The 23,444-nt window shown below is 43.2% G+C and overlaps 1 protein-coding gene and 2 long non-coding RNA genes across 5 annotated transcripts in view; 1 reads left to right on the plus strand and 2 right to left on the minus strand.

Moving 5' to 3' along the window:
• The window catches only part of LOC311092506 (tensin-1-like), a 202,440-nt gene that overhangs the window by 11,107 nt on the left and 167,889 nt on the right, over positions 1-23,444 (plus strand). For all 3 annotated transcript variants that reach the window (XM_084129268.1, XM_084129270.1, XM_084129269.1), the window contains exons 6-9: positions 17,715-17,779; positions 17,877-17,960; positions 18,503-18,615; positions 18,734-18,794. In XM_084129268.1, coding sequence (XP_083985394.1) covers positions 17,715-17,779; positions 17,877-17,960; positions 18,503-18,615; positions 18,734-18,794 — 323 coding nt within the window. The remainder of the gene's footprint in view (positions 1-17,714; positions 17,780-17,876; positions 17,961-18,502; positions 18,616-18,733; positions 18,795-23,444) is intronic.
• Positions 316-1,899, minus strand: LOC311092509. Its single transcript, XR_014608247.1, has 3 exons — positions 1,318-1,899; positions 1,081-1,225; positions 316-1,011 (listed from the first exon to the last, which is right to left on the minus strand). It is a non-coding gene; the product is annotated as an uncharacterized lncRNA (long non-coding RNA).
• On the minus strand, positions 2,506-3,693 carry LOC311092510. Its single transcript, XR_014608248.1, has 3 exons — positions 3,632-3,693; positions 3,395-3,539; positions 2,506-3,325 (listed from the first exon to the last, which is right to left on the minus strand). It is a non-coding gene; the product is annotated as an uncharacterized lncRNA (long non-coding RNA).

A 23,444-nucleotide genomic window follows, 5' to 3' on the forward strand; every position in this document is an offset into this window, starting at 1 on the left:
ATAAAGTGTATTTCGTATGTTAGCTGCCCAGTAATAAAACTTAAAATTAGGTAAGGACATACCACCATTGCATCTAGGCCTCTGAAGGTATGCTTTGCGTAGACGAGGGTGCTTACTGTGGCGGGAAGCGGAATTGGCTCTCAATAAATAATCTACCTTATGGTGATAATTGTCGACTACGCCACCCCAGAATACTGAGGACTAACAGCCCTAAGGGCACACAGGTTCGTTGATCAAAAGATGGTTGAGGAGACGTGGGTCATATTGAAAAAAAAGAACACTTTTATTTTCATCTACATTGAAAATATAAATATTTAAAACACAGCAAGATTCTTAGAATCAATTTTACAGTAACGTGCACAATATGTACCAGAAACAACAACCACAAACTTCTATTTAAATTGAGTTGGTTGACCAGCAGCGGAGGTACCTGGAGACACAGGCTAGCTGCCTCAATTAGAAGAACCCCAATAACCCAAACACACGCCCGCACACACACGTGAGGATTGGATGCAAGAAAACACACGGCACTAGGTAATCACCACACACCATACGCTAACAGCCAGCCTCCCCACTCCAGAAACCCCCGACTCCTGCACAGAAAAATAAATACAAAACCAACAACTTATAGAAGACAATACAAGTATAACACATCAAACAAAAACAAAATACAAATAACTAATCTTAAGGAAACAAAGACAAATTAACAGCACACACACTTCACTCAGACTCAGCAGTTATAAATTACAATGCACAGAATGAAGTATGAAAAACAATAAACATTCATAAACTCAATATACTGATGCACAATCAGAAGATCAAGCAGGTGGCAGCTGGTGAAGACAGACCAGCCAGCAAGCCGCACCAGCCCCGACGCGTCACGCCACCGCAACAACGTGCAGTTACTATAACTAAACGTAGAGGCAAAACAGCAACGTAGTCACAATTAGGCGCTTCACAAGTTAATATTGACGCTCAATCCCATTGAGTAGGCGGGGAGGACCCTCAGATCTGCAGAGCATAACAAGAATATGTAAAAGAAAATAACAGATTACTAAACAAAGCTATAATTATACATACCGCAGGGATGGTCATCGTAAACAAATCATTCATGGTCGCACACTATGCGGGAATGCAGCCGCTCGATCCGAAACAGTCATCGTAAACAAACCATTCATGGTCGCACACTATGCGGGAATGCAGCCGCTCGATCCGAAACGTACCGCTGTAAATAACATGCTATAAATATTTACTAAAAAATAGAACAGACAACAGCGAAACACGATCAATACTTGTTTATAAGGAGGCTGAACATACCTTTGATAAGTAGACAGCGAGCGCACAGCAGACGGAAGACAAGGACACAGTCTAAACCGTCGGTGGCAACAAATGACATGACATCACGGCAATACCAAGACGCATATCCGGTCGCCAGAACGCACTTCTTTTATACTCCATACAAGGGCAGCCAATAAGCCACACGCATGCGCACGATCTCCCAATAGGTGGAGTTATTCCACCCTGCTACATCTACCCCCCCATTACAAATCGTCGCCCCGACGATGAACAAACCACAGGAACCATCCCAAGACCTAAAGGGGAGCTGATTCATCACTGGATGTTACACCAGAACATGACCCTTATTACAAGTCCTTTTGCCATGACGGCTACACGACAAAAACATAAAATAGAGATACTGATTACACGACCTCTTGCCATGACGGCTACACGACGAGGAACGAGGGAGACACCTGTTACAAGTGTCCTGCCATGACGGCTACCCAACGATAAACACATGAGATACTTGTTACAAGACCTCTTGCCATAACGGCTACACGACGAGAAACATGAGGGAGACACCTGTTACAAGTGCCCTGCCATGACGGCTACCCAACGATAAACACATGAGATACTTGTTACAAGACCTCTTGCCATGACGGCTACACAACGAGAAACGAGGGAGACACCTGTTACAAGTGCTCGCCATGACGGCTACCCAACGATAAACACATGAGATACTTGTTACAAGACCTCTTGCCATGACGGCTACACGACGAGAAACGAGGGAGACACCTGTTACAAGTGCCCTGCCATGACGGCTACCCAACGATAAACACATGAGATACTTGTTACAAGACCTCTTGCCATGACGGCTACACGACGAGAAACGCAAGAATGATACCAAATCTCCTCCCGTGCCTCTCCCTCTAAATGTTGCAATTCTTACTCGATAACTCACATCTCACTTACCAACCATAAAGGGAAGCCAGCTGACAGAAGAGACCTGGTTCAAACCACCTACGCTGCTGTTTTGCCTCAGAACATAAAAAAAAATATAAAAGACATACAAAACACATAATTTTTTTTTTTTCTTTTTAAACACACCCACGTCTCAGCCCAAACACAGATCATCCTGCCGACTACGCCAAATGTGGCGGGAAGCGGAATTGGCTCTCAATAAATAATCTACCTTATGGTGATAATTGTCGACTACGCCACCCCAGAATACTGAGGACTAACAGCCCTAAGGGCACACAGGTTCGTTGATCAAAAGATGGTTGAGGAGACGTGGGTCATATTGAAAAAAAAGAACACTTTTATTTTCATCTACATTGAAAATATAAATATTTAAAACACAGCAAGATTCTTAGAATCAATTTTACAGTAACGTGCACAATATGTACCAGAAACAACAACCACAAACTTCTATTTAAATTGAGTTGGTTGACCAGCAGCGGAGGTACCTGGAGACACAGGCTAGCTGCCTCAATTAGAAGAACCCCAATAACCCAAACACACGCCCGCACACACACGTGAGGATTGGATGCAAGAAAACACACGGCACTAGGTAATCACCACACACCATACGCTAACAGCCAGCCTCCCCACTCCAGAAACCCCCGACTCCTGCACAGAAAAATAAATACAAAACCAACAACTTATAGAAGACAATACAAGTATAACACATCAAACAAAAACAAAATACAAATAACTAATCTTAAGGAAACAAAGACAAATTAACAGCACACACACTTCACTCAGACTCAGCAGTTATAAATTACAATGCACAGAATGAAGTATGAAAAACAATAAACATTCATAAACTCAATATACTGATGCACAATCAGAAGATCAAGCAGGTGGCAGCTGGTGAAGACAGACCAGCCAGCAAGCCGCACCAGCCCCGACGCGTCACGCCACCGCAACAACGTGCAGTTACTATAACTAAACGTAGAGGCAAAACAGCAACGTAGTCACAATTAGGCGCTTCACAAGTTAATATTGACGCTCAATCCCATTGAGTAGGCGGGGAGGACCCTCAGATCTGCAGAGCATAACAAGAATATGTAAAAGAAAATAACAGATTACTAAACAAAGCTATAATTATACATACCGCAGGGATGGTCATCGTAAACAAATCATTCATGGTCGCACACTATGCGGGAATGCAGCCGCTCGATCCGAAACAGTCATCGTAAACAAACCATTCATGGTCGCACACTATGCGGGAATGCAGCCGCTCGATCCGAAACGTACCGCTGTAAATAACATGCTATAAATATTTACTAAAAAATAGAACAGACAACAGCGAAACACGATCAATACTTGTTTATAAGGAGGCTGAACATACCTTTGATAAGTAGACAGCGAGCGCACAGCAGACGGAAGACAAGGACACAGTCTAAACCGTCGGTGGCAACAAATGACATGACATCACGGCAATACCAAGACGCATATCCGGTCGCCAGAACGCACTTCTTTTATACTCCATACAAGGGCAGCCAATAAGCCACACGCATGCGCACGATCTCCCAATAGGTGGAGTTATTCCACCCTGCTACATTACCATTCCAAATGAAAGAAGAGATAACAGAGTCCAAAGATTTAAAAAAAGACAGGGGAAGAAATAAAGGTAAACACTGAAAAAGATAAAGAAATTTAGGAAGCACCACCATTTTAATGGAATTAATGCGTCCAATGAGGGAAATCTTTAAAGGTGACCATTTAGAAAGATCTTTCTTAATCCGTTCAAGAAGCATGCCAAAATTATGTTTAAAAAGATGCTTATGATGGCGAGTGATACAGACCCCAAGATAAGTGAGCTTATTCTTGACTAGTTTCAGTGGTATGTTGGAATATTGTAATTGCATATCTACCTTGTTAATTGGAAAAAGTTCACTCTTGTGCAGATTAAGCCTGTAGCCGGAAAACCGACCAAAATCCTCAAGCAAAGATAGAGCTGCGGGTAAAGAAGTTTGTGGATTTGATACAAAAAGCAGTAGATCGTCTGCATATAGAGTTACCTTATGTACGGTCTCACCTCTGGTAATTCCAGTGATCTGCTGACTCTGGTGTAGGGCGATTGCTAAAGGCTCAATAGCTAAAGCAAATAGTAGTGGGCTTAGCGGACAGCCCTGCCGGGTTCCGCGATGCAAATTAAATGGCCTAGAGTACAAACCATTGCTTAAGACTACTGCAGAGGGAGCACTATAGAGTAATTTAATCCAAGAAAGAAAGACTGGGCCAAATCCAAATTTTTCTAAAACTAAAAAAAGGTACTCCCACTCAACCCTGTCGAACGCCTTCTCTGCGTCTAAAGAGACAACACATTCTGGAATGGCCTGATGCTGAGAGTATACCACATTAAGTAAACGGCGGATATTAAAAAATGATTGACGATTTTTTATAAACCCTGTTTGATCAGGAAAGATGATAGTGGGAAGAACATCTTCAAGTCTTGAGGCAAGTACCTTTGCTAAAATTTTAACGTCGCAGTTAAGCAAAGAAATGGGCCTATACGACGGGGTCTTTATCCTTTTTCAGTAACAAAGAGATACAGGCTTGATTTAACGTTGGGGGAAGAGTCCCAGTCCTAAGAGACTCAGAGAAAACAGATGTCAAAAAAGGAGTGAGTTGTACTGAGAATTTCTTATAGAATTCTGACGGAAAACCGTCAGGTCCTGGGGTTTTGCCAGATTGTAGAGAAGAGATAGCAGCCGCCACTTCCTCCTGAGAAATTGGCGCCTCTAAAAGGTTGCAAACATCGAAGGATAAAGTGGGGAGATTTAATCGGCCAAGAAAATCTTCGATATCCCCCTGCGAAGAGGGTTCAGATGTATACAAAGTAGAATAAAAATCTCTGAACTTGTCGTTAATAGTATTTTGATCAGTTGTGACCTCCCCGTTATCTAGACGAAGACCACTTATTATTTGTTTAGCACGTAGCCCTCGCAGCTGATTAGCTAAAACTTTCCCGGATTTTTCCCCACTTTCATAAAAAACGCTCCTGGTTTTCCTCAAAAGGTCCTCTATATCGTTGGTTGAAAGCAAGTCGAGCTCTGATTTAAGTTTAAGACGTTTCTTATACAAATCTGGCGTGGGAAACCTAGCATATTGTTCATCTATTTTTGAAATATCATTAGCAAGTGAAATTTGCTTTTCTTTAGAGAGCTTTCTTTTATTAGCACCGTATGAAATAATTTGGCCTCTAATATATGCCTTAAGGGCCTCCCATACTGTTGAATCTGAAACTTCCGCTGATTTATTAACGCTCAAGAAAAAAGGAATTTGGTCAGCAACAAAGGAAATAAAATTATCATCTGCCAAGAGTGAAGTATTAAAACGCCAGTTCCTCCTAGGTGAGGGCAAATTTGGAAAGGTCAGATCAAGAGTAAGAGGTCTGATATAATAATACTTTCATATGCACAAGACTGAACTTTAGAAATTAAACCATTGTCCAGAACAAAGTAATCAATTCGAGAGTAGGAGTGATGAACATTTGAAAAAAAAGAATACTCTCTTTTTTTCGGGTACAAACGCCGCCATACATCCGATATACCATATTCAGAAAAATAATTCTTCAGAAAAATGGATGATTTATTTGCAGCGCATGGTCTAGATGATGAACGGTCAAGCACTGGGTCAAGGACACAATTAAAGTCTCCCCCAAGTATAAGAGAGTGTGAGTTTAGATCAGGAATAAGAGAGAGAGAATGTTTAAAAAAACTGACATCATCAAAATTAGGAGCATAAAAGTTAGCTAAAGTTATATTCTTATTGCATAGCGTGCCTACAACAATTATATAGCGGCCATTCTTATCTGATATAATGTCTTTTGGTACAAAGGGTACATTCGTATTAATCAGAATAGCTACACCTCTTGCCTTTGCTTGGAAAGAAGAATGAAAAATCTGCCCCTTCCAACCACGATTGAGGTGATTGTGATCTACGGTGCGTAAATGGGTTTCTTGCAAGAAAGCAACCTCTGCTTTGAGCTGTCGAAGATGAGCAAGAACTCGGTTTCTCTTAACTGGATGGTTTAAGCCCTTGACATTCCAACTCAAAAATCTCAACTCTCTACCCATTAGAGTATCTATCAGAAGCCTGTGATCGGAAAATGAAAATAAAATAATTGCAAAAAGCAAAAGAACAAAACATCAAAAAAAGAACAGCAAACATAAAAGTCGTAAGGTCAGCACGATGCCATCCCATACAGAAACCCAACCCGCCCACAAAATCAACCCAACCCTCAAAGAACATTACAATGACAGTAAAACTACCCACTAGAAAAATAACTAAGTGTTCTGAACACTTCCTTATTTCACCTTACCTTATATAATCCTCAATCCCTTAAAACAAAGTATCCTCATTATACAACACATAGATAACACAACAGTATCAAATAGTACGCTTAACAGGAGCAGACCCATGGCATAACAATCCTTGGATCAAACTTAAACATTTGACCAATGTAATGATCACAGGGCAAATCAAAATAAATAATACTCTTGCAAGCAGTATTTGTGATTGCACAAAAAAAAAAAAAAAAGAAAGATACATCATAGACAAATCTAATTCAACAATGGTATCAGATTAAATACTACAGCACCAATCAGTCATTAGAAACGTAGAAACGACCGCATGATGTACAACACTTTCAAAGAACAGTGAGCCGTTTATATATAATGTCAAAGAGCTCAGGAAAATAGTCCGTTTTCATCGGTATCAGATCAAGGATGCGGTGATACGTGAGGCCCGTAAAAGAAGAGGATCCTTGCAGTACCGTGGTAACCCGATCGCCATTTACGATGACTACAGTCCGGAGGTTCTGGAACAGCGCGCTCAATATCGAGGAGCAATGGCAGAGCTTTACAATCTTGGATTTAAGCCATCCCTTCTTTTCCCTGCAAGGCTGAGGATCCTGACTAAGGAAGGTGAGCAAAAGATGTTTGCATCGGTGGATGAGGCCAAGGAATTTCTGACGGCTCACCGTAGTGCCTCTTAGTTCTATGACGGCCGTCCAATAAACGCGATCGGTCGAGCTTGACTTTATTTACTTTTTATGTCTCGAGGGAGCCCGCTGTACAACATTGACTTAACTACGCCAGATTACCGCTCTCGGCCTCCCTCCCTGTTTCATCTTAGCGACCAAAGCCCGATGAGCCCTGTCAAGTTCAGGAGGAGACAGCAAAATCTGCTCGCCCATAATCTCCGACAGCATCTCAGAAAAGAACACTGTGGGCCGAGGACCCTCAACGGACTCCGGTAAGCCAATGATCCTGATATTATTACGCCGACTGCGGCCCTCCAGGTCTGCTGTTTTGGCCTTGAGTTTAGCGTAGTTCTCAGTCAGATCGGCACACACCGCTTCCAGAGAGTGAATTCGCTCGCTGAGGTCGTCTGCGTTGGATTCCAATGATGTTATTCGTGGTCCATGGTCCGACACCGCAGCCTGGACGAGGTCAAGTTTAGCCTCTAAAGACGTCAAAGCGGTTTTGAAATCGGAAGAGAGAGCGGCTCTGTGTTCCTCCAATAAGCTAGTCAAGGCTGACATGCTAACCTCGCCATGAGCCGCGATCGCGTCGTCTTTACTTATGTCTTTTTTCGCATGCTTGGTTGATTTGGATGCCATTTTCTGCTTCCGTGTGTATTAAACTTGTTATCTCATTACATTCGGAAAAAATAAATCGGTACAGGATTATAAACTGATAGAATAGAAGATTTGTGCAGGGAGCACGAGGTAGACGCGTCTACTCCATTCGCGTCCAAAACCGGAAGCCCCGACGCTGTTCTTTCGAGTTGTTCCCTTATGGGGATCTTCGAGCTGAGCCACGCAGTATTTGGGTATGTTACCATGAAGAAATAAATATTTAATGTGGGGCGAGCTGTTGGCTATATGCATTCTGTTGTTTTTAGTATGCATCCTGGGCTGTTTATCTATCGTGGTCTGACGTTGGAAGGGCTGATTTGTTAATAATCAGGTGGGTAAATGATTTGATTTAATGGGTGGATATCCGCGAAAGGATTTGTTTATATCGTGTTCCCCTCTGTTGTAGCTAAAGAGGCCAAGAGCCGGTAATATGTCCGTGTGATGACAGCTGATTGGGACTGTGACCGGGCTTCCCCTTCCTTCCTGTTTGGTCTTTGCCTTCGTTGTCTTGAATAGACTACTGTCGTTGCGTGTTGCCGCGACGTTCCGTCTTGCCTCAACTCAATTGCGCCTGCTTGACCAGTCCACATCAAGTGAACTTGACATTGGGAGATTGTGAGACCCGAGTATTAATCCGTTTGGCCACCTCCGCACTGTTTCAACTGGAAGATTGTGTCTGTGGGGTTTGTATGGTTGTGTGGATGAATTCAAAGTTGATGTGAGTTGTTTGAGTGCGTTTGTTTATTGTTGGAAGTGAGTGCGAGCGTGAGAAATAAGTATTAATGGTTGTGAGTTTGCGTGATCTTAAATGCATCGTGTGTGTGTGTGTGTGTGTGTGTGTGTGTGTGTATTGTTAATGGACAAGGTGTAATGTGATTTGCATCTGTTATTTTGTTGCTTTTTTTGTATTTTGTTGATCAACTTTGTATTTGTATTTTTCTTTTTCTTGTTTATTGATTTGTTATTTTTTTGCTTTGTATTTTGTTGATCAACTTGTACTTTTCTTTTCTCGTTTATTGATTTGATTTGACAATTTTGATTATTGTTCTTTTTTTCTTGTTTATTGATTTGTGACAATTTGACATTGATTTTGTTAATTTTGTTGGACCGGCTGAGAAGGAGTGCTGACCACTCTAGGTCCAAGTTAATGGGTACCCTTGTTCACTGAGTGATTTGAGTCTTTTGAATTCCCTGTCACTTGAATGCACGTGTGCTTGTGGTGAAGTGAGTACATTACTGTACGTTTGAAGTGCTTGTAGTGAAATGGAATTGGGTAGGTTTGTTATTTCTCCTTGCCATCCGACATGTTATCTTTGATTTTTGTTATTTTCCTTTAGTTTTGATTCTGAAGCCACATTAACCCCTGGTGTATTGAAGTGTGTGTGTGTGTGTGTGTCGAGCTTTTAGTCTAGTTATTATAATAAAGTATTATTGTTATTTTCTATATTCACGTCTCTGCTGTGTCTTTGTGGGAACGAACCTGTGTGTCCTTATTGGACCATTATTTCCCTGGGTGAAATTCCCAGTGTGGCGTAGTCGGTGTTGTAATTATAATTGAGTCCAGAATAACGAAACTCACCTTTTCGATACCACATTCTGGCGTATAGTCGGCAGGGTCCCACATTGATTTTGGGCTGAGACGTGAATTTGTTTTTTTCTATATTGTGTGGGGTGAATGTTGTGATTCTTTATTCTTTCTATTTTTTTTGTTGAAACAGGGCGGTGGTGTGTACTGAACGTCCTATCTCTTTTTGTTGGTAAGTCTCACTAATTTCTTAAGGATGGATGAGGAATTACGTGAACTACGAGATCTAGTGTTACAGCTGCGGGCTGAAAATGAGAAGTTGAGGCAGGATCGGGCCATCGCAGACCCAGACCTGGTCCGTCTAATGCGTCATCATTTTCTATTGACCCTCCGCCTGTAAATGCTGGTATTCCGGCTGCAGAGAGGTTTGTGTTTATACCACGAGATCGTAAGTGTCCTAAATTTAATGGTAGGGCGGGAATGGGTATAAACGAATGGGTTGACGAGGCGGAGGCCTGTATGAGGGTTCGTCATATGTCCATTGCCAATCGCGCATTCTTTTTATTCGATCATTTGGAAGGGGAAGCTCGGGAAGAAATTCGATATCGCCCAGCGATAGAGCGGGAAGACCCAGAGAAGATAATTTTTGCATTGCGCGAATTGTACGGTTGTTCCCAGTCTTATGTGGCTTTGCAAGAAGCATTTTTCTCTAGGAGACAGCATGAGGGAGAAACCCTATTGGAGTTTTCTTTGGCACTCATGGGTCTGCTAGAGAGGGTTAAACAGCGGTCGCCCAGTGGTCTGCCAAATGCTGACTCTTTATTGCGGGATCAATTCGTTGAACATGTGCGTGAGAGCAGCCTCCGTCGAGAATTAAAGCAGCTCGTTCGTCGTCAGCCAAATTCCACCCTGCTGGAAGTGCGAAGTGAAGCTATACGATGGGAACAAGAAGGGACTCCGGGGGGCGCTAGAGGCCGTAGCCATTCAGTTCCGTCGGTTCAAGGCTTCCAGTATGGAGTGGGGGGAGGTGCACATACGGGGGTTGGTGGCGTACTTCCACGCTCTGAATTGAGTGAATTAAGAGAGATGTTTAAGGCACAGCAGAAGCAGCTCGAGCAGCTCACCCAAAGCGTCACAAGGTTGCAAGGACCTTCATCTCGTGTTCCATCTGCTCGTAGCGGCCCGATTATATGTAGGCGGTGCCATAGACCGGGACACATTGCCAGAGAATGTGTTGGGGAGCGAGTGGCCCCTCATTCTAGGGACCTACCCCGTCATGCTGATTTGCTAACAGATGGTAGGCAACTTCGCTTTGGTCAACAGTCGGAAAACTAGTCCCCGCTGGGTCGCAGAGCCACGATCCGGTTGGGGAGAATTGCGGCTCAGAGATAGATTACAGTTCGCGCTCGTTCCCACAGTTAGTGTCTTCGTGTCCCCACTTAGATGTTCATATAGGTGGGGTGGTTGTGTCTTGTTTAATAGACACTGGGTCAATGGTGTCTACGATTACAGAGACCTGTTTTCGTAGACATTTCGAACCGTGGGGGCAAGACCGTTTGAAGTCCTGCCAGTGGCTGCTATTGCGTGCTGCAAATGGGCTTTCTATTCCATATATAGGTTATTTGGAATTGGATGTTGAATTATGTGGGCACGCAGTCTCTAATTGTGGCATTTTGGTTGTTAAGGATCCCCCGGGAGGCATTGGTGTCCAAGCCCCTGGCGTACTAGGGATGAATGTCTTGGGGCGGTGTTACCAGCAGTTGTTCGGGCAGCATGGTACCGCACTTTTTAATTTCCCTTCTGTGGCTGGAGTACCTTCCTTTGTGAGGCAGGCCCTGCAACAGTGCCATCAAGTAAACACTCATCCTCCTCCTGGTTGTTCAGGGTGGGTTAGGGTGCGTGGTCCTCGGACGCAGCGAGTGATAGGCGGTACTATTACGTTAATAGCGGCGACCTGTTCAGAACAATTTGCGGATGGAGTAGTACTCCTTGAACCCCCTGAGTCTGGATTACCGGAAAATTTGTTGGTCTCGCCTGCATTGGTTCGCGTTGTTAAATGCACAGTCTATGTACCAATAGTTAATGTGGGTACTTTAGATGTTATGCTTTTCCCGCGCAGGGTTTTGGGCACTTTAAGCAGCGTACATGTGGTTAGTTTACCTGCAGGCGTTACAGAAGTTCGGTCTAATACAATTACTGCAGATTCACCAGTTGCTCGCCCTGCGGAGCGAGCACAAATAGATGCGGTTGAGTTGGGTTCATTACCTGATGAGGAACAGAGCCAGGTTAGGGCCTTGCTGCAGCGGTATCAGTCAATTTTTGCCGTCAATGAAAGTGACTTGGGGTGTACGAATCTCATCTCTCACGACATTCCGTTAGTAGATGAAACCCCTGTGAGGCAGCGACACCGACGTATTCCACTCTCCGAGTATGAGACCGTCCGGGCACATATAAACCAGTTGCTGGAGTCCCAAGTCATTAGGGAGAGTTGCAGTCCATATGCGTCCCCTATTGTCTTGGTGAAAAAGAAGGATGTCAATTGAATGCTAAAACCAGGAGAGATGCTTTTCCACTGCCCCGAATAGAGGAGTCGCTGGATGCACTGTCGGGAGCCCGCTGGTTCTCCACTTTAGATCTGGCCAGTGGTTATAATCAGGTTCCCGTCAGTGAGGGAGACAAGCCAAAGACCGCTTTTTGCACCCCGTTTGGACTATTTGAGTGGAATCGGATGCCATTCGGGCTCTGCAATGCTCCCTCCACATTCCAGCGACTAATGGAGCGGATCTTTGGAGACCAACAATATCAATCTCTTCTGTTGTATTTGGATGACATTGTAGTATTTTCGTCTTCTGTTAGCCAGCACCTGGAGCGGTTGGACGTAGTGTTCAGGCGTTTGGAGAGGGAGAATTTGAAGGTGAAGCTGGAGAAGTGTGCCTTTTTCCAGCCCGAGGTAAAGTACTTAGGCCACGTTATTTCAAGTGAGGGAGTCGCTACTGATCCCTGCAAAATTGAGGCGGTAATACAGTGGCCTCGGCCCTCTACCGTTAAAGAGTTGCGTTCATTTCTCGGTTTCGCCAGCTACTACCGCCGTTTTGTGGACGGGTTCGCAAAGTTGGCGGCCCCTTTACATCGGCTGGTAGGAGAGCTGACTGGAAGCAAGCGTAGGCCAAGGCAGCAAGAGGAGGCATTCTCTAGTGCTTGGAGTAGAGAGTGTCAAGACCGCTTTGAGGAGTTAAAGAGTAGGCTTACCACGGCCCCTGTTCTGGCATACGCTGATTTTGCCAAACCGTTTGTCCTCGAGGTGGATGCGAGCCATGGAGGGCTCGGGGCCGTCCTCTCACAGGAGCGGGATGGTAAGGTGCAACCAGTTGCTTACGCCAGCCGTAGTCTTAGACCTAACGAGCGGAACCTGTCAAACTACAGCTCCATGAAGCTGGAGTTTTTAGCACTCAAGTGGGCTATGACCGAACACTTTAGAGAATATCTGTTGGGAAATAGGTGTATAGTGTACACTGATAATAATCCCCTCAGCCACTTGGCCACTGCCAAGCTGGGTGCTACGGAACAGCGGTGGGCTGCTCATTTAGCTGCCTTTGACTTCGACCTCAAGTATAGGTCAGGTAAGAGTAATACAAATGCAGATGCCTTGTCTAGGTTGCATTCTCCAGTGGCAGTAGGGGGCTTAGGCTCTGGCACCACGATACCATCTGTGTTGAGGAGAGCAATGGGGGTGGATCTTGTAGCTGCGGCCACCCAGTGTGCCATGTCTATGTTCCCTGGCCATTCGCCTGTGGAGCTGGCGTCCTTGCAGGCTGCTGACCCAGTGATTAGCGAAGTTCTGGGATTCTGGAAACGCAGGAGATATCCTGGTCCGGAAGAACGAAGGAAGCTGTCGAGACATGGTTTGGTCCTGTTACGGCAGTGGAAACATCTGGTAGAGCGAGATGGGGTCTTGTACCGAAGGGTGATGCGTCCCGATGGTAAGGAGGAGGCACTGCAGTTGGTTTTGCCAACCATTTTAAAGACTGATGTTCTGACCCAACTCCATCAAAACCATGGCCATCAAGGTGTGGAACGCACCCTTGGACTTGTCCGGCAACGATGTTACTGGCCTGGTGAAGCAGCTGAGGTGGCGAATTGGTGCCAGCGGTGTGAACGTTGCCAAGTGGCGAAAGATACAAGGCCACCGGCCCGGGGACCTATGGGCCATTTGTTGGCTTCCTGCCCTAACGAGATAATCGCTATTGATTTTACGATTCTAGAACCATCTAGTTGGGGAGTGGAGAACGTGCTGGTGATTACTGACATCTTTAGTAAGTACACAGTTGCTGTCCCAACTCGGGATCAGCGGGCAGAGATGGTGGCACGACTGCTAGTGACTGAATGGTTCTGTAAATTTGGTGTTCCAGCGCGTCTTCATTCGGACCAGGGTCGTAATTTTGAGTCTGGTTTAATTCGCCAGTTATGTGCCCTCTATGGGATTGTTAAGTCACGAACCACTCCATACCACCCAGCTGGAAATGGGCAATGCGAGCGGTTTAACCGCACACTACACAATCTTTTGCGGACCCTTCCAAGCTCGAGAAAGCGAGACTGGGTAGCATGCCTTCCTCAAGTGGTGTTTTGTTATAACACCACCCTCCACCAGACTACAGGAGAGTCGCCACATTTTTTAATGTTTGGCCAGGAGGCACGATTACCTGTGGATTTCTTACTGGGTAGCATTCCGGAGCCCATAGAAGGTGAGATACATGAGTGGGTGTTAGAGCACCAAACTCGACTACAGGTAGCTTTTGAGGGAGCTCGAGAACGGTTGCGAGTTGCAGCAAAGAAGCGTAAAGCGCAGCATGATCTATTAGTTCGGGATGCCCCGCTCACTGTAGGGCAGTTGGTGTATCTTCGCAATTATGGGGTCCGAGGGCGTCATAAGATCAGTGATCTTTGGAGCCCTGTGTTATTTCAGATCCTGCGAGCACCTGAGGAAGGTGGTGTAGTGTACACTATTGCTCCTGCTGATGACTTGACCCAAGTAAGAACGGTACATCGTTCCTTGATTAAGGGTCGATTGGGGTCTGAGTCAGAGGCCCCAGATGAATTTGAGCACCGATCAGATCCAGAGGAGAATCCCCCTCCTCTGGAGGAAAGTTCCCTTCATCTGGAGGAGGAAGATGTTGATCTGGTGAGGGTTGTTAGAGTAGGCGTTGGGAGTGCCGAGCTTACGGGCCAAGGTCATTCCCAGGATCCCTTGGGAAATATTGTTCCACCTCTGAGGACAGATGTGGTGCAAGTAGAAACCCCTGTGTTTGTTGAGAGAGAGGTGAGGCCTGAACCAGTCGATTTACCTGGTGAGGTTGTAAATACGGTTAGAAAGACCAGTCGAGTTACGGCGGGCCAGCATTCTAACGTGAATCGCCTCCCTAGGCCAGCGATTGGGCCAAGTGAGGCAGTTAATGCGGTCACCGCAGTCTTTAGGCCATGGATCTGAGTTGTCATGTGATCGCCGGGACGTCGATCCAGTTCGGGGGGGTAGATTGTAGTAGTCATAGCTGCCTCGTTAATTTTGGTACAACCCTAGTACAAATGAATGGTAATCACCTAATTAGATACAGGTGCGCTATAGGTGCGTGAGTGTGTATAAGGAAGCTATTGCGTTGTTGGAGTGCGTTGACTGCTGCAAACTTGGACGCTGTTCTTTCGAGTTGTTCCCTTATGGGGATCTTCGAGCTGAGCCACGCAGTATTTGAGTATGTTACCATGAAGAAATAAATATTTAATGTGGGGCGAGCTGTTGGCTATATGCATTCTGTTGTTTTTAGTATGCATCCTGGGCTGTTTATCTATCGTGGTCTGACGTTGGAAGGGCTGATTTGTTAATAATCAGGTGGGTAAATGATTTGATTTAATGGGTGGATATCCGCGAAAGGATTTGTTTATATCGTGTTCCCCTCTGTTGTAGCTAAAGAGGCCAAGAGCCGGTAATATGTCCGTGTGATGACAGCTGATTGGGACTGTGACCGGGCTTCCCCTTCCTTCCTGTTTGGTCTTTGCCTTCGTTGTCTTGAATAGACTACTGTCGTTGCGTGTTGCCGCGACGTTCCGTCTTGCCTCAACTCAATTGCGCCTGCTTGACCAGTCCACATCAAGTGAACTTGACATTGGGAGATTGGGAGACCCGAGTATTAATCCGTTTGGCCACCTCCGCACTGTTTCAACTGGAAGATTGTGTCTGTGGGGTTTGTATGGTTGTGTGGATGAATTCAAAGTTGATGTGAGTTGTTTGAGTGCGTTTGTTTATTGTTGGAAGTGTGTGCGAGCGTGAGAAATAAGTATTAATGGTTGTGAGTTTGCGTGATCTTAAATGCATCCTGTGTGTGTGTGTGTGTGTGTGTGTGGTTTGTATGGTTGTGTGGATGAATTCAAAGTTGATGTGAGTTGTTTGAGTGCGTTTGTTTATTGTTGGAAGTGTGTGCGAGCGTGAGAAATAAGTATTAATGGTTGTGAGTTTGCGTGATCTTAAATGCATCGTGTGTGTGTGTGTGTGTGTGTGTGTGTGTGTGTTGTTAATGGACAAGGTGTAATGTGATTTGCATCTGTTATTTTGTTGCTTTTTTTGTATTTTGTTGATCAACTTTGTATTTGTATTTTTCTTTTTCTTGTTTATTGATTTGTTATTTTTTTGCTTTGTATTTTGTCGATCAACTTGTACTTTTCTTTTCTCGTTTATTGATTTGATTTGACAATTTTGATTATTGTTCTTTTTTTCTTGTTTATTGATTTGTGACAATTTGACATTGATTTTGTTAATTTTGTTGGACCGGCTGAGAAGGAGTGCTGACCACTCTAGGTCCAAGTTAATGGGTACCCTTGTTCACTGAGTGATTTGAGTCTTTTGAATTCCCTGTCACTTGAATGCACGTGTGCTTGTGGTGAAGTGAGTACATTACTGTACGTTTGAAGTGCTTGTAGTGAAATGGAATTGGGTAGGTTTGTTATTTCTCCTTGCCATCCGACATGTTATCTTTGATTTTTGTTATTTTCCTTTAGTTTTGATTCTGAAGCCACATTAACCCCTGGTGTATTGAAGTGTGTGTGTGTGTGTGTGTGTCGAGCTTTTAGTCTAGTTATTATAATAAAGTATTATTGTTATTTTCTATATTCACGTCTCTGCTGTGTCTTTGTGGGAACGAACCTGTGTGTCCTTATTGGACCATTATTTCCCTGGGTGAAATTCCCAGTGTGGCGTAGTCGGTGTTGTAATTATAATTGAGTCCAGAATAACGAAACTCACCTTTTCGATACCACACCAAGTTTAGGCTTACAAACAGGGTTTGGTGCTTCTACATCAGTGTTATTCACCTATCATTTCCCTCTGATTTTAGGGATGATTTATGGATTAGGTTTAGGAGTTATATGGTTAAGACTAATTTCGGACAGGAATGTTGTTCCAGGATCAATAAAATATGTTGACCCAGGAGCGTGTCTAACTCTGCAAAATCAGGACATGCTGGGCTTTCTAGACATCTGCAATCTAGTTAAGATATATAATGATGAAGATAATTATGACCAGAGGTGACATAATCCTTTTGTGTCATATCCAGAACAGCAGTCATGGTGCTGTTAACAACTGATGGATATCTAAAGTTATATGTTTTTTTTCCACCTAATTTCTTTGTAGAGAAAAGTTGGTGACACATCTGAGTTGTTGCTATGTTTGCATCCATGGAAATAATCTAATTTTCCTTCAGTTTCCCATTTTCAAAGTTAGCAGTTAACCACTTGAAGGATACCTGCACTGATGCTTAATAACTTATATTCAGTGATGTCATCATCAAATTCCCAGATTCAAATTGGCTTTTGCACCAAACCGGAGAGGCCATACTAAGTGGCTGTAATTCATACTCACTCAAACAGCTACTTAAAATTTATTTTCAAGCACATAAGGTAATGTTATTGAAACATATGTGTGTAGCCATGTCCATTTACATCAGAGATGTGCTGCTGCTGGCTGAACAGTTTTCATTCATATTTACACAAACAATTCCACACATTATTTTTCCACAATTTTGCCGTCAGCCAGTCTGTGTTGTCATTGCATAATTCAGTAATTACGCACATGGCATGTATGGCTCATGTGATTGGCTTAAAATATCCTGTGGACCCATAAGCCAAGATGGCATAGTTCAAATGACGGTGCCTTTGACGGTGCTTTGTTTTCACTTTGCATATTCTCCTTTATAAATCTGCCACAAATTCTTACAGGGAAACTGGGGGAGAACTGGTGTGGTGGTTGGTGCCTATATGCACTACAGTAACATATCTGCCAGGTAGGACATGTCTATTTTTAAACATTTTGATGTGTTAGATACGTTAGAGAGGACCCTGCATTTGTTTTGAGTGTTTGTTTTGTTTTCATATTTTCAGTGCTGACCAGGCATTGGACAGGTTTGCCATGAAGCGTTTTTATGAAGATAAAGCCATGCCCGTGGGCCAGCCTTCCCAGAGAAGGTCAGCAATGACTGATTACCCTGTCACACAAGCCTATTTTGACTCTGCACCAAAATATCCATGCTAATTGTTTAATTTATATCATGGAATTAAACATATTGCCCGCTGAACCACACTGTGACTTGCTATTTTTTTGCGTGAAATAGGTAATTGTGCTTTAGATGTCTCACATCACATCACATCACATTGCAAAGTCTAAACTGAGTCCATGCACTTGCAGTTTTAGGATTGAACCAGTAGATGATACCAAAGTACATGGAATTACAGTGGAACATAAAATTATGTCTAATTAGCCATGATGTTGAATGTCAACCAATATGAACAATGATTAATATATTCCCTATAATTTGAGTGGCATTTGGGGGAATTTAATGCCAATTTGGAACTTTAGGAAGAAAATGATGAGAGAGAATACATTTTCCCATAAAGGCTCCAAAATGCAACAAAGCATTAATGTGATGGTGATCACTAAAATGACATTTAAACTTTCTGAAATTTCATGTGGTTTTATTTAATCGTTTCTCTTCTGTAATGCTATATAGGTATGTGCATTACTTTGCTGGTCTCCTTTCTGGGCACATAAAAATCAACAACAAGCCCCTGTTCCTTCACCATGTCATCATGCATGGCATCCCTAATTTTGAGTCTAAAGGAGGTAGGTGCAAACACTGCTACACATTCAAATCCATCAGTGCAATTTATGTATATTGTACTATGTTTGAACAAGTGACCTTAAAATCAGTGATGTGCTTTATTATATCTAACCCTGTCAGGTTGCCGACCCTTCCTCAAAATCCATCAATCAATGCAGCCTGTGTACACTTCTGGAATTTAGTAAGTAAAATGCTTCCTAGTATGTATGCTAAATTATTTTAATATGTAAAGTGTGGTTGTGATCTCATTATGTTATATATGATGTCTGGTTGTAGCACACATACATTTTCGTTTATGTAGAGACATGTACATCTTACATCACTGGCAGCTTCTAAAATATAAGCAAACTTTAGCAAATACGTTTCAAGTAAAGATAGAAAAATACAGTTATTTTAGTCAATAGATAATAAAAAAAATCCAAAGTAGTGTATCTAACAGATGAGGTTTGTGAAGATCAGAGTATAGAGAAAGAAAAGCCCAAAAGAAGTAAGATGAGTATATGATATCAAAAGATAAGATAAATTAGTATATGATATCAAAAGTCCCAAAAAGGACATTCATAAAAATAATAAAATTTAAATAAATTCAAATATGAAGGATTTTGCACACACCAGTATTTAATCAGTTTGATTATTTAAATGTGTTCAATTACATCACATTTGATTAACAGATTTACCTGATTTGACATTATAACGGTTCAGTGTGATCTCTTTTGCCGCATTCAACTTGTTTTGAAGGAAGTTTATGTTTGAAGGATGTTTACGTTCACAAGAGCACCATGACGCATGTGTGCTATGTTGGCGCGAGAGCAGACGTCATTGCATGAATGGGCATTGGAGATTAATATTTTGTAAATAAAGTGGTAATTTGTTTTTTGTCCGTTTTTTGCGCAAACAAAAGAATTTGCGTTGCTTCATAAAATTGAGGTTAAACAACTTGGGTCCCATGTATTGCTTGTATAAGGTCTTTACTACCTCTCTGGGGCTTGAAAGTGGTAGTTGTTTAGGCTGTCAGTGGAGGGACAGAAAGCTCTCAGATATAATTAAAAAGATCTCCATTTGTGTTCAGAAGATGAACGAATGTCTTAAAGGGGTGGTAAAATGCCCTTTTCACAAGATGTAAAATAAATCTTTGATGTCCCCAGAGTGTGTATGTGAAGTTTTAGCTCAAAATACCCCACAGATATTTTTATATAGTATGTTAAAATTGTCAATTTTTGAGGGTGAGCAAAAACGCACCGTTTTGTGTCTGTTCCTTTAAATGCAAATGAGCTGCTGCTCCTGGCACAGGGGGCGGAGCTTCAACAGCTTGCACTCACACAGACATGCACTGAAAATTTCAAAAACTTTTAGCCTTTTATGTTCAAACCGGAGTCAGACAATAAAGGAGAGACTCAAGAAGAAGTGACAACATGTAGAAGCAACAGGACATTTCTGAATGGTTAGTTGATGAATTTATGCAGCTTATGTGTAGTCATCTTCTAGTCATTGATTAGCATATTCTGTCATGATAATCTATAAATCGTGTTCCGGGGGCGGGGTTTATGTAAATTTTAGGGTTAGTGATGTCACTAACCCGGGAGGAATGTCGTGTAGTTCCTACCAGCCGTTCGTTGTAGTCCTTAAAAAACTATTTTTTTAAAAGCAAATATCTCCCTTTGCTTTGAACTTTGAGCTTTGTAACTTTGCAGATGTTGTTTATGCTCAAACAGCAACATTACACACTAACTAAAGTTAGAAAAGTGAAATCATAATCAACCACCCCTTTAAAGGGTAACTCAACCCCTGGTCAGAGCCTGACTCCACCCACTGGCAATATTTGAAAAAAAAAGGAAAAGTGGGCAGAGCCCAGCGGAGATAGAGGGGACGAACCGAGGGCGGGGGTGAGCGGGGGGCGTGCACCTGAGACCCGCGTTTCAATAGCGCGCGCACTCTGTAGGCATGTTCACATTAGCAGATAATGAGTTGCCATGAAAACGACTGACATCTCTATCTTTTCATACAGATTACATAAACTGAGAATATTTGTTTTCGTTTTGAATTAGATAATTGAATAGCAGAGACTTAAATGTTTATAAAGATATATTGCTTATGCCTGTGTGACTAGTATTCGCTGAGTTTTGTTTAGAGACAAAGTTTATTTAAATAACACTTGCCTGATGGCTAATGCTACCGCTAACCCGCACGTCGAGGTCACTTCAGTGATTAGGGAAAAGCACGTAAAAGTCCTGGCAGAAAGCCAGTATATCCAACATTTTTAGGGCCCAAGCCCTGAAAGGGCGAAGGCCCTATTGTTTTCGGTAGGATTATTGTTTATTAGGGCCCAAGCCCTGAAAGGGCGAAGGCCCTATTGTTTTCGTAAGGATTATTAGGGCCCAAGCCCTGAAAGGGCGAAGGCCCTATTGTTTTCGGTAGGATTATTATTATTATTAGGGCCCAAGCCCTGAAAGGGCGAAGGCCCTATTGTTTCCGGTAGGATTATTAGGGCCCAAGCCCTGAAAGGGCGAAGGCCCTATTGTTTTCGTTAGGATTATTATTAGGGCCCAAGCCCTGAAAGGGCGAAGGCCCTATTGTTTTCGGTAGGATTATTAGGGCCCAAGCCCTGAAAGGGCGAAGGCCCTATTGTTTTCGTTAGGATTATTTTTATTATTATTATTATTTTTTTTCTACTTCTCAGGCACTTTTGGGGCCCTTAACATGCTCGAAAACTCTTGAAACTTTGCACACAGGTCAGAACCCGCGGCCATCAGGGCCGGGCTGAAGCTGGTACCCGGGCGTGGCAGGGGGGCTCGACAGCGCCCCCTGGAACGGGATCCGAACACTTGTCCATAAATCAAACACACTTGCATGTAATAATATGAAACTCGGTACACATATAGATCTCATCGGGCCGAACAACTTTCGTGCTCTAAGTTTTATGCCAGCCCAACAGGAAGTCGGCTATTATGGGTTGTTTGGAAACGCATGCTGTGGAATTTGATGTACTCCTCCTAGAGAATTCATCCAATCTCCTCCAAACTCGGTCAGCATGAAGTCAAGACATTGAGGATGCTAAATTGCGGACGGATTTTTGATATCTCGAACGGTCTGGCCATGGCGAGGAAACAAATTTATGGCGAATAATGAAAACAGGAAGTGTGTTATAACTTCTGCATACATTAACTGATCTTGATGAAACTTCAGCAGTGTGTTCGTGGTAAACGGCCGATCACATGGATGTGACTATTGTGAGTCAAAATTATAGAGCCACCAACTGGCAGCAGGAAGTGTGTCACTTTAAAAATGCTTTGAAATCACCCTCTTATTTTTACCCGATTTGCTTCAAATTTTATGTGTATAATGTAGACACACGGCAGATGTAGACCTGTGAAAGGATTTTTGATATCTTTAATACTGTTGCCATGGCCACGCATCAAACATTAATATTCTTTTTTGATGCTTTTGAGACTCTTAGCATGCTTGAAATTGCATGAAACTCGACAGACACATTACATTTATTACCTAGTAGACATGTGCAAAGTTTCAGAAACGGGCATGGTGAGGGGCTCAGTAGCGCCACCTTTAGTCAAAAATGGGGGCTTAGTTTTACGTAAAGTCACAAAAATCGGTATGTATATTGTTCTCCTCGAGCCGGACAACTTTCTAATTTACACTTATTAGCCCTGACCAACAGGAAGTCAGATATTTTGGTTTGAATGTGATTTTTTGGAGAATTCTCTCTCTCTCTCTCTGCCTCTGTGTCTCTGTGTGTGTGTGTGGGGTGTGGGGGATTTGTCTGTTAGGAGAGGTTTGCTTTTAGAATTGTTTTTCAAGGTTTCAGGGGCTTTTGGGGCCCTTAACATGCTCGAAAACTCTTGAAACTTTACACATAGGTCAGAACCTGCGGCCATCAGGGCTGGGCTGAAGCTGGTATCTGGGCGTGGCAGGGGGGCTCAACAGCGCCCCCTTGAATGGGGTCCGAAAACTTGGTCCATAGATCAAACTAGCTTGTATAAATTAATTTGAAACTCAGCACACATATAGATCTCATCGGGCCGACCAACTTTCGCACTCTTAAGTTATACGCCAGCCCAACAGGAAGTCGGCTATTCAGGGTTGTTTGAAAAACGCATGCTGTGGAATTTAATGTACTCCTCCTACAGAATTCATCCGATCCCCACCAAACTCGGTGTGCATGAAGACAAGACATTGAGGATGCTAAATTGCGGACGGATTTTTGATATCTCGAACGGTTTGGCCGTGGGGAGGAAACGAATTTATGGCGAGAAAAGAGAAACAGGAAATGTGTTATAACTTCTGCATACATTAACTGATCTTGATAAAACTTCAGCAGTGTGTTCGTTTTCAGAGGACGATCACATCGATGTGACTATTGTGAGTCAAAGTTATAGCGCCACCAACTGGCAGCAGGAAGTGTGTCACTTTCAAAATTCTTTGAAGTCACCCTCTTATGTTTACCCGATTTGCTTCAAACTTTATGTGTATAATGTAGACACACGGCAGATGTAGACCTGTGAAAGGATTATTGATATCTTAGATACTGTTGCCGTGGCAACGCATCAAACTTTAATATTTTTTCGGATGCGTTTGAGACTCTTAGCATGCTTGAAATTGGATGAAACTCGACAGATACATCACATTTATTAGCCAGTAGACATGTGAAAAGTTTCAGAAACGGGCGTGGCAGGGGGGCTCAACAGCGCCCCCTTGAATGGGGTCTGAAAACTTGGTCCATATATCAAACACGCTTGCATGAATTAATATGAAACTCGGTACACATATAGATCTCATCGGGCCGAACAACTTTCCCTCTGTCAAGTTTCACACCAGC

The sequence above is a fragment of the Abramis brama genome (assembly GCF_963993115.1).
Source record: "Abramis brama genome assembly, chromosome: 11".
NCBI lineage: Eukaryota > Metazoa > Chordata > Actinopteri > Cypriniformes > Leuciscidae > Abramis > Abramis brama.